We start from the raw sequence: 15,319 nt of genomic DNA, 5'->3' as shown, positions 1-15,319 counted from the left end.
TATAGTTATTGCCTCTATTTTGTAGTTTAGGAAACTAAGGAATAGACTGAGAGACATGCCTACAGTCTCAGCTAGTTGAGTGGCACAGAATCTGAGCTCTCTGATTCGAGAGTGTGTCCTTTTAAACACTGTACAATTTCTTTGTGATTGAGTTTTTATTATTTGATATTTAGTTAATTCTGGAAGGATAATAATTTTTGGACTCTGTAGAACACTTGTGATTATGTACTTTATCTAACATGAAATTTTAGGGTAAGAGTGGAAATGCAGTTCTCTTAGTGATTATGGTAAAAAGAACCCAACTGGGATATTGCTTAGCATTAAATCTAACAATAAATCAAACCATTTTTTTATCTTTTAAAAAAATTTTTAGTTATTGATAGACCTTTATTTTATTCATTTATTTATATGTGGTGCTGAGAATCGAACTCAGTGCCTCACACGTGTCAGACAACTGCTCTACCACTGAGCCACAACCCCAGCCCCCATTTTTTATTTTTAAGCCTTGCCTTTTATCTTGTTTCATTTGAAAATAATTTTTCCACTGTGTGCTTATTCATGTTTGATGCCTTCATTCCAAAGAGTAAATGAGTAACTACTAAATAATATAAAATCGATACATCATCTTCTGAGGCCAGAGTATTGGTTTGGAATCAATGATATTTTCTTTTATTTAATCTAAAGAATGGTTAATGCAGATTCTTTCCATTAGAAAAATAAAACAGGTTCAGTCTTTTTGATGATTTATGGATAGATCTTTTAAATTTGAGATGGAATTTAGTATAGAAATCCTTAAATGTATTCAGTAAATAGTATGAATTATCAAGTATATCTGACTTGAACATCATTTTTAATAATTGCTCTTAGAAAATGGTTTTAATACAATCTCCTAATATTTTTGTTCACTTGTGATTTTTATTTTATATAGCACATGCCAAAATTTAATTCAATTTCAATAAGTGGATACCATATGCAGGAAGCAGGAGCTGATGCCATTCTGGAACTGGCCTATACTATAGCAGATGGATTGGAGTACTGTAGAACTGGACTCCAAGCTGGCCTAACAATTGATGAATTTGCACCAAGGTAAGTAAATTAAATTTAGATATTGTCTCAAAATTAAGAAGATTCTTAAAACCATTTTATTACTGTGCAGCAAAATATGTTGACAAAATGGATTTACAAATATAAATGTCATGCTAGTTTTGGATTGTCTTATGTTTTATCTATATGGTAATGAGAGAATGATTGAATACTGTTTATTGACAAATTATATTAAAATGTAAACATAAGATTAAATAATTTTACTTTTATTAATTTTTCCATTTGAAAATATATAAATTATCTGTTACTTTTTTCTGTAGTACTTATGTAATATAAATATTGTATGTACAGTGCTATGAAACATGTTTCAAAAAATCTTGTTAATAAAGTTGTATGGAAAAGTAAAGGGAAAAATATGGTTTATAAAGTATTTACTTGTTAAGCTTTGCTCTGAGCCAAGCACTAACCTGTATGCTGGCAGTACAGCACTTGGAAAACATGTCTTCTGCCTTTTAGAGATCAGTGAATGTTCCTGCATACCAGGTATTGCATATTTGTTATGACAGCAGTTCTCAAAATGTGGTCCAAGGACTCTCGGAGATTGCTAGACCTTTAATGGAGCCTTCAAGGTCAAAACTGTTTTCATGACTAACTTACAACTTTATTTGCCTTTTTCACTTTAATTCTCCCAAGATTATAGTGGAATTTTCCAGAACTCACATGAGATGCAATGTTGCAACAGATTGAATGCAGCAGCAAATCTAAGACTACAACTGTTATGGAGATTTGCAAAAATATAAAATAATGATTTTTATTACAATTCTGTGTTAGAGAAGTATACCTATTTTTCATAAATTGTTACCTAATGTTGACATGTTGTAAGTTTATTGTTGTTTTTAAATGAACTAGTAAATAAAATATTGATAGATATTACCAAAATGAAGAAATATTCCTTAGGATCTTCATTAATTTGAGTTGGGAGGGGGGCTGGGGTTGTGGCTCAGAGGTGGAATGCTTGCCTGGCATGCATGGGGCACTGGGTTCGATCCTCAGCATCACATAAAAATAAAATAAAGGTACTGTGTCCACCTACAAATAAAATATTTTTTAAAAAAAGAGTTTATGGGACCAAAATATTTGAGAACTCCTATATTAGGAACTTCTTCTAAATGTACATAAAGTATTTTTTTAAAATTAAGTTTTGGTTTCTTAAAACTCATCTTGTTTTACTTAAGATATAAGTAAAATTATATCTTAATTTTACTTTGTGGTTTTAGAGGTGGTTAAGTAACCTGTATCAACTACAGAATATAAGTTAGCAGAAATGGTAAAATTAGAGACAAATTGGAGAAAAATCTGCTTAGACCAAATCATAAATAATATGAAAAAAATAACAAACTTTTTTTGTGTGTGTGGTACTGTATATTGAAACCCCTGAGCTGTACTCCCAGCTCTTTTAATTTTTTTTTTAAATTTTGATACAGGGTCTCACTAAGTTGCTAACACTGGCCAGAAACTTGGAATCCTTCTGCCTCTCTAGTGCTATAATTGCAGGTGTACACTACCCTCACCCAGCCAAAAAGTGTATTTTTGCTACCCATTCAAAGCAAGTTTGACATTTATTCCCTTCATAAAAAACCCTGCCTTACATACTGGATATTGCTAAAATATTTTTTTTATTTTTTAGAAAATGAATATTTAACTAAAGACACATTAGGAGATTATTTCCTAAGGAAAAACAATTGCAAATTGAATAGTTTTTAGGCTACTTCTAAGCTATTTCTTCTACATGCATAAAATTATACTTTTATATGTTAAGGTTTGCACATACTTATATATGTGTGTATTGCTTTTAATTCAAATTAAGATGTTTGATATTAAAATCTGGACATTGATTTTCTAGTGTGTGATACAATTAATTTTCTGTTTTATATTGTTAAATTTAAGCAAATTCTGGATTTAAATTCTTTATATTATTGATGAAGGCATATATGTTCCAAAATATATTTGGAACATAAAATAAATATATTATATTATATTTGTGGATTTAAATTTTTTATATCATTGATGAAGGCATATATGTTCCAAAAAATTATTGTTTTAGGTTGTCTTTTTTCTGGGGAATTGGGATGAACTTCTATATGGAAATAGCAAAGATGAGAGCTGGGAGAAGACTGTGGGCTCATTTAATAGAGCAAATGTTTCAGCCTAAAAATTCTAAATCTCTTCTTCTAAGAGCACACTGTCAGACATCAGGATGGTCACTTACTGAACAGGTATGTATATAATTCAAAATAGAGAATTTTAATGAAGAAAATAAATACTTCCTTATACCAATATGGTACAAGCAGGAAGTAAATGTAGAATTTATCTGTTAACATTTGAAAAATCGTAAATATTCTGAAGCATAATACACACTTAAATTTGTATTCACACATATTGCATAAATAAAATTTGCTCCATCTAGTGGTTAGCAATATAATATCATTTAAATCTTACAGTGATGTTTTACTTTTTTAAGGGAATTTCTCCTTCAGGTATATGTAGAAGGTAGCAATCAAAAATAGCTTGGCATGGTGACTTATGCCTATAATCCCAATGGCTTGAGGGGCTGAGATAGGAAAGCAAGCCCCAGCAAAAGCGAGGTACTAAACAACTCAATGAGACCCTGTCTCTGAAGAAAATAGAAAATAGGGCTAGAGATGTGGCTCAGTGGTTGAGTGCCCCTGAATTTAATCCTTGGTACCAAAATTAAAAAAATCCTGATACCAAAAATAATTAAATAAAATAAAATGAACAAAGGAGTGAAAGAAAGATCAATAGAGTAGAGAAGGGAGAAAAGTGGGAGGGAAGAGGGGATAAAAAAGGGAGGGGTAATGGGAATTGAAGTAAAATACTTTGTATGTATCATTTTGTGAAAAGGAACCCAAATACTATATATAATTATAATGCTGTAATAAAAATAAATTTTTTTAAAGTAAAAAATATTTGATGATGAGAAAAATCTAAAGTCATAATTTAATTACTATTGTTGTATAGTTTTAATAGGAGTCTTAATATAAAACTGAGTAATTAAAAGTTGATATTATACATATATATGCATTTTGTTTATAAAAGCTCTGTGTTCAAGCAAGCGTTAGAGCAAAAAGACCATTTACATACTATTATCTCTGGGGTTATTTATTTTAATTCTCTTTTATTACACTAAAATTGTATGGTCATAATCTTGTCTCTTTTTTTCTCTCAGTGAATAGATGTTTAATGGTTACATAAAGAGCAAATAATTTATAAAAATTATTCATTTCTTTAATACTATTATTAAAACTAATCTTTATATCATTGATGGAGGCATATATGTTCCAAAAAATTACAAGATGGACTCTTCTAAGATGCATACATTTGCAATTTTTTGTAAGGAGTATAAAAAAGGCCAAGTTTGGAACCTTGGCTACATTTCAAAACCTCAAATAATTCATTCAGAATCTAATATGGTATCATATTTTACCATTTTTTTAAATCAAAAGAAAAATATCAATAGAGTAGAAAAGGGAGAAAAGGGGGAGGGAAGAGAGGACAAAAAGGGAGGGGGAATGGGGAGTGAAGTAAAATTCAATATTCCTAAGTATTATTTCACATCTATATGTAAAAATATGCCTGTCTCCAAAATAATGTATAGTGTTCTATAATTTTGGTTATGTTTTTAAAAATAGTGCCAAAATAATTGGCAATTATTTGCACAAATAATGTTGCATGAATGTATTTGTAAAAATTCATTTTTTTTGCACAGTATGACTAAAATCTATCAACTCTATTTGATAGTATTACCAAATCACCCTCCAAATAATCAAAATATAGTTCCATCAACAATATATGAGAATACCTATTTTCTCATAATAAATTATATATTATTTAAACTTGTACTATTTGCATATATCTATATTTTTTCAAATGCCTTTTGGCATGGGGTTAGAAAGATAGTGGAATATGATGATCATTATTATTCAAAATACATGTATGAAGACATGAATTGGTGTGAATATATGTTATATACAACCAGAGATATGAAAAATTGTGCTCTATATGTGTTATAAGAATTATATGCGTTCCACTGTCATATATTAAAAAAAATAAAAATTACTGAAATGACATAGGAACTTGACAGTGTGCAAATTTAGTCTAGAATAGTAAGTGAAAAATGAAGCACAGCATGCAATATAAAACATAATAGCCTAGAATTAAAATGAAACACCAGGAAAATAAATTCATTGTGAATACCTCATACTACAAAAATTGTAATGAAAAACAAAAATTCTATAAAATCGCAGTTTTCATATGAGGAATGAAAACTAAGTAATTTAGTGAAAATATAATATGCAATGTTCTACTAAAGAACAAATTTTGGAGCCAGGCTCAATGGTGCACATTTGTAATCTCAGCAGCTCAGGGAGGCTGATTCAAGAGGATCATGGGTTCAAAGCCATCCTCAGAAATTTAGCAAGACTGTAAGCAGCTTAGTAAGACCCTGTCTCAAAATGAAAAATTAAAAAAGGGGTGAAGATGAGGCTCAGTGATTAAGTGTTCATGGGTTCAATCCCTCGCACTCATTCTACCCCCAAAAATTGAATGAAGTTCAAATTTTGGAACAGGAAAATAAAGTAGGATACAAAATTATAGACAATGGAAAATGAATTATTAACATTAAAGTAGGTATTGAGTGAACCACAGTGGATTTAGAAAACAAAGGTGAAGGCAAATCTTGTCTTTATACATGTTCATTTTACATAAAGTATTTTGATACGTTTAAAAATAATTTATAATTTAAAAGTTCCATTGCTTTTATACATTTAAAAGTGAATTACAGCTTATATGTTCCATATGAAATATAACTTCAGGTCCTTATAAATGGAGAAAGAGATTTTGAGTTTGGGATAAACTTTAATAATACTTTTTTATCTCAATTTGCTTACTTTGTAAGCTAAGGAAATTAAAGTTCAGAGAAATAAAATGAGTTTCCCAAATTATATTTAGGAACAGAATAAGTTCTAACCCAGATTTCATACCTCGTAATCCATTGTTCATTTTATTATTCATTTTTTATTTGTTTTAATTATTCATGTACTGAGTGCCTGTTTTGTACATATCAAGGAGGTCCATATTTTGATGTATAAGAAATAATTAGAAGATAGAGAATTAGGAGATGAGGGCTCATAAAATCTAAGGAGAAAAGACATGATATTGTTATCAAATATTTATGAACTATAAAAGTGGGCACAACAAATGTTTGATATTTCATATACTATACAGTTGGTTTTTAATTCTAATTCCACTAATAATCACTAATTTGTCTTAAGTTTATTTGATATTTTGAAGCCTAATGTGGACATTGGCATAGAAAGTGGGCAGCTTAATTATATCTGCTAAATTATATCCTTTTATAATCACAACATCTATCAACTATTTCCATATTTTGTTGTTTCTATTTCTTACCAAATGTTTTAGGATCCCTATAATAACATTATCCGAACTGCAGTAGAAGCAATGGCAGCTGTGTTTGGAGGGACTCAGTCTTTGCACACAAATTCTTTTGATGAAGCTTTGGGTTTGCCAACTGTGAAAAGTGCTCGAATTGCCAGAAACACACAGATCATCATTCAAGAAGAATCTGGCATTCCTAAAGTGGCTGATCCTTGGGGGGGTTCATATATGATGGAATCTCTCACAAATGATGTTTATGATGCTGCCTTGAAGGTCAGTTTCTCCTCTTTGCAGCTTTGCTGTCAAGATTTATAAATTTATAATGACTGATACATTTATATATCAAAGTTCTTGGGTTTTTGTTTGCCTTATAAATCTAATCATTTTTAAACTTATATCAAGATTTAGAAAATGTGAGAAAAGGGGAAATAGATTTGATTTTGTAGTTTTAAAATTTGAAACAATTTAAAAATGTTCGTTTCTATGTTGAAGTATTTCATTCAAAGAGTTAAAAAGACTACTAAAGTTAAAGAACTTATACTAAAAAAATCAGTCATTAGCTTTTCATTTATTTTTTTCCTATTTCTTGGCATATGCTTCATACTTTTGTTTGTTGTCCTTTTTGTTTTTATCTACTTTAAAGTCATACATGACTGTTTCTTCTAATTTTTTCATGTTTATAGACATTAGCCATACTAAGAAAAGCATTTATTCTTTTCTTAGTTTGATAGTTTAGTATTTTAGCTGACTTGTAGTACTTTCCCTGTCTCTTATCAAATTCCTTTCCAAGTGTTCTGATGTTTTCATTTGATTTAAAGTGGTTTCTAAGATGTTGATCATTGTTGTCCTTTGGTTTCTCTTTGCTTTTATGCTAAAAATACTTTTTCATTTCTTCTATGTTGTATTCTGAATCCTGAATCTCATGCTTCTGTTTTTCTGAAGCACTTCTTTTTAAAAAAAATTTTAGGGGCTGTGTGTGGCTCAGTGGTAGACTAGCATACATGAGGCACTGGGTTCAATCCTCAATACCACATAAATATAAAATAAAGATATTGTGTCTACCTAAAACTAAAAAATAAATATTTTTTTAAAAAGTTTTAAAATTTATTCTTTATATGTATGTATGTATGTATATATATATATATATATATATATATATATATATATATGACAGTACATTTGACATATTATACATACATGAAGTAAAACTTATTCTAATTAGGATCCCATCCTTGTGATTGTACATGATATGGAGTTCCACTGGTCATGTATTCATATACGAACATAGGAGAGTTATGTCTGATTCATTCTATTATCTTTCCTAATCCCATTCTCCCTCCCTTCCCTTCATAATGTTGGCAAGGATGTGGGAAAAAGGTACACTTATACATTGCCAATGGGACTGCAAATTGGTGCAACAACTATGGAAAGCAGTATGGAGATTCTCAGAAAACTTTAGTCTTCTCTCAAGATTCAAGTGAAGTTTTCTGTCTTTACAATATACTTGTTACTTTTGTTATTGTGTTTTCAACAGAAAACTTTAAACTCACAAGTTCTAATTAATTCCCTTGCTAGCTATTTAATTCCTTTCTTATGAAATATTGACTTTCAGCTTATAATTTTATTGTATTGTTAGTAATTATATAACAACACTCAGAGCTAATTTGTGTTCTTTAAAATTTTCTTATTGTGTTCTAGTTTTATTACTCTGTTTTTCTTATTGTTAGCTCATTAATGAAATTGAAGAAATGGGTGGAATGGCCAAAGCTGTAGCTGAGGGATTACCTAAGCTTCGAATTGAAGAATGTGCTGCCCGAAGACAAGCTAGAATAGATTCTGGTAAGAAACAATAGAAGAGTATGTGTATGAAATCCAGTATCAAGAAATACCAATTTTTGTTTGATGATAACATATAGTTAATAAAACAAAAATAATTTTTGAGAAAAATCTCTATATATATCCATATATGTTTATATTTTTGTATTTGTGCCTGCATAGATGTATGTAGGCAAGCATATATATGTATCCATGAATGTATACCCATGTATATATATATATACACATAGATGAGTGTGACATTTTGAAGATTACACTATCTGTGATTATTGTGTTCTATATTGGCATATTCATTCATTCATTCAATCTATGAATCCTTTTTACCATGTTAAATTTGAAGCACTTGCTGTGTCTGGGCATACAACTGTGATCAGGCCAGATCTAAACTCTGTGTCCAGAGAACTTACATTCTAGGGAAAGAGAAAATGAATAAGTAAACAAAGTAATTACAGATTGTGTTAATTGCTATGAAGGAAATAAAGAATATAAGCTAGGGTAGGAGTGTTAAGATGTGTTTAGATAAGAATAATAATCTGTTCATTTGAGGCAAAATATATTTTTTTATCATGTAAAGTGGCGTCTTTTTAATTCTGATTAATCACTTATAGATAGTAAAAAGTGTATTTTATTTATTTATTTATTTATTTTGTTTGTTTGTTTTGGTACTGGGGATGGAACTCAAGGGCACTTGACCACTGAGCCACATCCCCAGCCCTATTTTATATTTTACTGAGACAGAGTCTCACTGAGTTGCTTAGCGCCTCTCATTTTGCTGAAGCTGGCTTTGAACTCATGATCCTCCTGCCTCAGCCTTCTGAGCTGCTGGGATTACAGGTGTGTGCCACCATGCCCAGCTGTATTTTATGTTTGAAAGTGATTTACTGTGAGAAAATTCAAGAAAATTTAGAAAAGCTGTTGGGTGTTGATTCTCTAGCTTCTAAATCTTGCATGGTAACTGCTCTGATTACTTATGTTTTGTAATGTTGTAAGAAGGCTTATCAGGAACACTGAAAAAGCATGTAATTTGGGAGAAAAATAAAAGTCCTCCTTCATAGAAAATCTCATATGCAACTGTACTCTCCCCTTACACCTTCACCCCAAGTTTGAGATTTGCTGTTCTATACTGAAGTTTCATTAAAAGTTAGAAATATTACTTTTATTGTTATGGAAAATACATGATAATTACAGCATCATTGTTAGGCAATTATTTGTGAATAGAATCTCTATATTATTTTCCTTTTGGAAATTTATAGGTTCTGAAGTAATTGTTGGAGTAAATAAGTACCAGTTGGAAAAAGAAGAATCTGTAGAAGTTCTGGCAATTGATAATACTTCAGTGCGTAAGACGCAGATTGAAAAACTTAAAAAGGTATGAATGGCTATTATTTTATAAGTATTTTCTGTTTTTTGGATGCTGGATAATTCCTTACATTGTCCTGTTTTAATCTTCACAACAATTGCATGAGATGGGGATTACTCCTATCTTTTTAACAACAGAGAAACTAAAGATAAGAAACTTGATTGAGATAAATGAACAGCCAAGACTCAATTGAGGTCTGTTGACACCAGAAACTCAAGTATTTTTAAACTATGATATTTGCCCTCGTGAAACTTATATTTTAGTATTAAAAACACACTAAAATAATTGTACCTTACATAATTTACTGATTAGAACTGAGGCTTATATAATTATGTAAATCACTCAAAAGTAAAAAAAAAAGAAAATAAAGTTCAGAGTCCATATTTGAATCTAGGGCTTTTCATTGTAATTTCTTTCTACTGTGATACTACTATGAAAGAATGATTTGCTTTCTGATTATTAAAATCCAATGATAGATATGCTACAGTTTATAATGAACTTAATTTTGAGTATTATATATTTGTTTATTTTGATTATGTATCCTTTTTATTTTCAGTTCCTCATTGAGATAAGTAAAATTATGTAAAATACCAAAATAGATAAAACATTAATTTTTACTGCTGTAACCTGTGTATTTCTCTTGTAACAAGCTACCTGGAGCTCCTAATCTCTGGCATTTGTAATTTCTTGCTATTTCTAAGTCACAAAACAAAATCCCACAATGATTTTTCTTTGTTTCCTTTTCTTCTGGTTATTTAAAACTGCCCAGTTATATTGAATGCATGATTGTCGGTGTCAATTTTTTTCATTGTTAGTGGCAGGTGTTTAATGATATTTTTTACACGTACACCTTCAATCTAATCAGGAATAACAATGATTTTTCACTCTTATAATTTTATCATTTTTAAGAAAGACCCTATTTAGCATGTACCATTTTATTTTCAGTGATCTCCAAAGTCTCAGTATTTATTTTGTTAAGAGAAAACTTTTTTTTCCTTCTCCAGTACTTTAGGTTCTTATTAACTCTATACCCTCAAGCTTGAGGGATTCCATTTATCATAAACAATGATAAGCCTTATTTTTGGCAAGAAAGAGAAATTCAGTAAGGACAATAGTGCAATAATTGTTAACATTTTTTGAGTACCTTATATGTACCACACACTGTGCTAAGTTCTTTTCTTTGACTGTTGTTTTTCTATATTATTTTGCTTTGTAGGTATTTACTATATTTATTACTTTACAGGGATCCAATGATAAGATGTTAAGTCATATATATGAAGCTCTTGTTTCCTAAAACCATGAAATTCTTAATTCTTAATGAAATTCTTAAATTTCTTTCATAAAATTGAGATTTATTGAGTGCCAGTGCTATACTAGGAATTGCTTTAGGAATGCATTTTCTCATTTCATCCTTGTCAGAACTGTTTTTTTTTTCATAAATCCAAATTGACAGAAGATTGATATAAAGAGATGTTAATAATTTTCTTTTATACTATCAGCTAGTAAATGTCAGAGCTGGAACTTGAACCCAAATGTTGTTCCTATGCCTGTGCTTTCAACTCCATGCTAGTGTCATCCCAACTTTTTGGAACGTGACTCACAGTTAAAAGTACATTTCACCTACATGCCTGTCTACATACACTCATGTGAATGTGCTCATAACTGAAATAAAAGTTTTACAAAACAGTACTTTTTCAAACTATGAGCCATCCACTTAGATATTTTCTATTCTATTTCTTTTCTAATTATAGTTCACTAATTCTATATCACCATTCATTAATAGATTAAAACCACCATTCAAGAAACACCATACTACTATATTGCCTCCCTTATAATAGAAAAAGCTTGCAAATTAGATTACATAAAATGAAACTATATATAGAAAAATGAGCATTTCCATAGAGTTTGGAGTGGAATTTTTCTATATCCTAATATAAATTTTTCATCCCACCTCTTATTATAGATTCTATATGATTTTTTTGGCAGCATTTTGAACAGTATCATATTTGAGGCTTATTTTCAGATGGTGCAGCTTATAAAACATTGAATTTGAATAACCATTTTGGCAAAGTGTTGGCAGAGAAGAGTAGAGCTAGGATCTACTGGAAATGTTTTTAACCATAATTTACATTGTTTGTCTTTCCCTCTCTTTTTGTCACCTCTTGGGATTATTTTAAACACAAAGAACAGCAATATATGTATAGGTATTATTAGGGGGCTGGGAATGTGGCTCAGGCGGTAGCACGCTCGTCTGGCATGCGTGCGGCCCAGGTTCAATCCTCAGCACCACATACCAACAAAGATGTTGTGTCCGCCGAGAACTAAAAATAAATATTAAAAATTCTCTCTCTCTCTCTCTCTCTCTCTCTCTCTCTCTCTCTCTCTCTCTCTCTCTCTCCCCTCTCTCACTCTCTCTTAAAAAAAAAAGATTCACTTGTTTTCAATGTCTTGCTACTTTAGGAAAGTCTAAGTAGCTATATCAGCAGTAGTATTTCCCTTTTGTTTCTGATTTGTTAGTATTGTATTGAATTAGTACTATTTTAGGAGATCCTGTACTTCTTAGGTTATATATTATTCTCTTTATTTCTTCTCTCATTTTTGAGGTTAGGATTACAGAAAATTTCATATTGTATACGTCAGGGTCTAATCTCCTAATATCTGTTTTTTAAAAAAAATTTATTTTTTAGTTTTAGGTGGACACAATATCTTTATTTTATTTTTATGTGGTGCTGAGGATCGAACCCAGTGCCTCACGCATGCCAGACGAGCGTGCTACCACTTGAGCCACAACCCCAGCCCCTAATATCTGTTTTATTAAATATTGATGTAAATTTTCCTCTTTTTTTTTTTTTTTTTACCTTTTTTATAAGATCAAATCCAGCAGGGATCAAGCTTTGGCTGAACGGTGTCTTGCTGCACTAACCCAGTGTGCAGCCAGCGGAGATGGAAATATTTTGGCTCTTGCAGTGGATGCAGCTCGTGCAAGGTGAGGATATATACTAAAAGTTTTTGAAATACTAAAAGTTGATCACTTTACCTCTTCAGAATGTACTTAGGTGAAATGTTCTTCCTGTAAACCTGAAAGCTCAAAGGAAAATAATGGAAAACATAACAACTTTAATTATTATTTTTCCTTAAATATCTGTACTTTGGGGTAGTGATACTGGTGATTGAACCCAGGGGCACTGTACCTCTGAGCTACACCACCAGCCCTTTTTATTTTGTATTTTGAGACACTCTTGCTAAATTGCCCAGGCTAGCTTTGAACTTGTGATTCTCCTGCTTCAGCCTCCTGAGTTGCTGTGATTGCAGGCAAGTGCTACTGTGTCCCACATTAGTATACTGTGAATTGGTTATATTAATGCTTGTATATTTCATTGTGGCTCAGGACATTTGAAGCTATTATAAAGAATCTATTTCACAGCTTTGTAGATTGAAATTTGCTATGCTTACAAGTATATTGTCAAGGTGAACCAACTTGATATTTAACCCATTAGACAGGCCTTGGTGGTATATGGGTAACATTTTTTTTTTGAGAATTGAATAAACCAATTGTCATGCTATATATTTTGAATTATTCTTAATCATGAAGGAAACAGAAGAACCATCTTCCCTGTCCCAATCATTTTCCTTGAATCCCTATTCCAATCATTTTCTCTTCTTGCTAAAGGGATTGTTTTAAAAACAGAGTAGTTGGTTTTTGTTGTTTTTGGTACTGGGTATTTAACCCAGGGGTACTTTGCACTAAGCTACTTCCTCATTCTAAGTTGCTGAGGGTCTCAATAAATTGCTGAGGCTGAACTTAAACTTGCAATCCTCCTGCCTCAGCCTCCTCAGTTCTAGGATTGCAGGCATGCATCACTGCACTCAGTAAGGTGCATTTTAAAATTTCCCGGTCTCTTTATTTTAGGTTAACATCTTAGCCTACTTTTTCTGGTTTCTTCTATAGTATAACTGGTCTTACTAAATTCTCCAGCAACCTTCTCTTTGTTGAAAAATGTTAAAAGATATACTTATCAGGACTGGGGTTGTGGCTCAGAGGTAGAGCACTCACTGAGCATGCATGAGGTACTGGGTTCGATCCTCAGCAGCACATAAAAAGAAAATAAAGGTATTATAACTAAAAAAATAAATATTTAAAAACATATACTTATCAAAAAATAAGAGGGGAGTCTTGCTTTTTGTTCATTTGTATTCTTAAGTAGTAATATATTCAGCAATCTTCAGATACTTGTCTGTAGTTTTTAGTCATTCAGGTGAATTTTTGTTACATTTTGAAAAGAGATTACAATGCATATAGACATTCAGAATCACTTTTTCTATGTATTCTCAGGAAAGCTGCTTTGATTATACTTTAAAACATTCTTGTTTAAATTTTTGATAGCATATTTTTACTTAGATAAATAGAATATGTCTAATTATAGTATTAAGGTAAACTATTTATTTCAAAGTAATGATGTTACTGGAACCTCCATTTAATATTTTAGATGTACAGTTGGAGAAATCACAGATGCTATGAAAAAGGTATTTGGTGAACATAAAGCTAATGATCGTATGGTGAGTGGAGCATATCGCCAAGAATTTGGAGAAAGTAAAGAGATAACATCTGCTATCAATAGGTAAAATGTGAGATTTTTTTAAGCTAGAAGTTCATCTTTTCTGTAAACCCAATTCCCTTGAATTTACTGGGACCTTAGCTTAGTTTTTTCATATACAACTTGAAAAATGTTTGAATTGACTTTACTACTAGATTGTAATTAGACTGTAATTCTAATAAAACTAATTAATATTAAATATATATTTATGTATTATATAAGATATAATTATATAATCCATATAAAGTTCATGAATTATATATGATATATAATTTATTATACATAATATATAATTATAAATATACTATATAGTCATGTGCCAAAGTGTAAAATGCCAGTGGGCCACATATGCAGTGGTAGTTTCATAAGGTCATAATGATGCTAAAAAATTTATATCTCCTTATCATGTTGTAGCCATAGCTATAGTAACATGAGGCACAACATATTACTCATGTTTGTGGTGATGCTGGTATAAATCTATATGCTGACAGTTGAATACAAGTGTAGAACATATAGTTATAAGCAGTACATAATAATGGTGATAATAACTCTGTTACTAGTTTATTGTGCTTTTATTGTTATTTTAGAATGTATTCCTACTTATAAAATATATTTATTATAAAAGAGTATGCTATGTTATGTTGGCAGAAGCCTCATATATTGTATAAAGTCTCTTGATCATGTCATTTTCTCTTGTGCTTTATTTAAGATCATGTTTTCTCCATTATATATGTAAATATACATAAGTATGTATACTTACCATAGAGCTGAAGTGTGCAGTAGGCTACACCATCTAAGTTTTTTAAGTAGGCTCTATGATGTTCACACAGTGACAAAATCACATAACTATACATTTCTCAGAATATGTCCTGGTCATTAAGCTGAGCATGATTTTGAATAATTATATGTAATTTTATAACATATTCAGTATCAATTAATAAAGATTAAAAGAACTTTGAAACTGTTAATATTAGTTTTAGTAAAATTAATCATATCTTAAATTTTCACT

At 30.6% G+C, this 15,319-nt stretch overlaps 1 protein-coding gene across 1 annotated transcript in view; it reads left to right on the top strand.

Moving 5' to 3' along the window:
- Nucleotides 1-15,319, top strand: part of MMUT (methylmalonyl-CoA mutase) — a 34,542-nt gene that overhangs the window by 7,945 nt on the left and 11,278 nt on the right. Inside the window, exons 4-10 of the mRNA XM_081296118.1 lie at nucleotides 929-1,086; nucleotides 3,149-3,320; nucleotides 6,544-6,792; nucleotides 8,247-8,358; nucleotides 9,609-9,724; nucleotides 12,586-12,701; nucleotides 14,203-14,334. Coding sequence (XP_081152244.1) covers nucleotides 929-1,086; nucleotides 3,149-3,320; nucleotides 6,544-6,792; nucleotides 8,247-8,358; nucleotides 9,609-9,724; nucleotides 12,586-12,701; nucleotides 14,203-14,334 — 1,055 coding nt within the window. The remainder of the gene's footprint in view (nucleotides 1-928; nucleotides 1,087-3,148; nucleotides 3,321-6,543; nucleotides 6,793-8,246; nucleotides 8,359-9,608; nucleotides 9,725-12,585; nucleotides 12,702-14,202; nucleotides 14,335-15,319) is intronic.

This window comes from Spermophilus citellus (assembly GCF_964194105.1).
Source record: "Spermophilus citellus genome assembly, chromosome: 5".
Lineage (NCBI taxonomy): Eukaryota > Metazoa > Chordata > Mammalia > Rodentia > Sciuridae > Spermophilus > Spermophilus citellus.
This window is presented reverse-complemented; position numbering and strand designations above follow the sequence as displayed.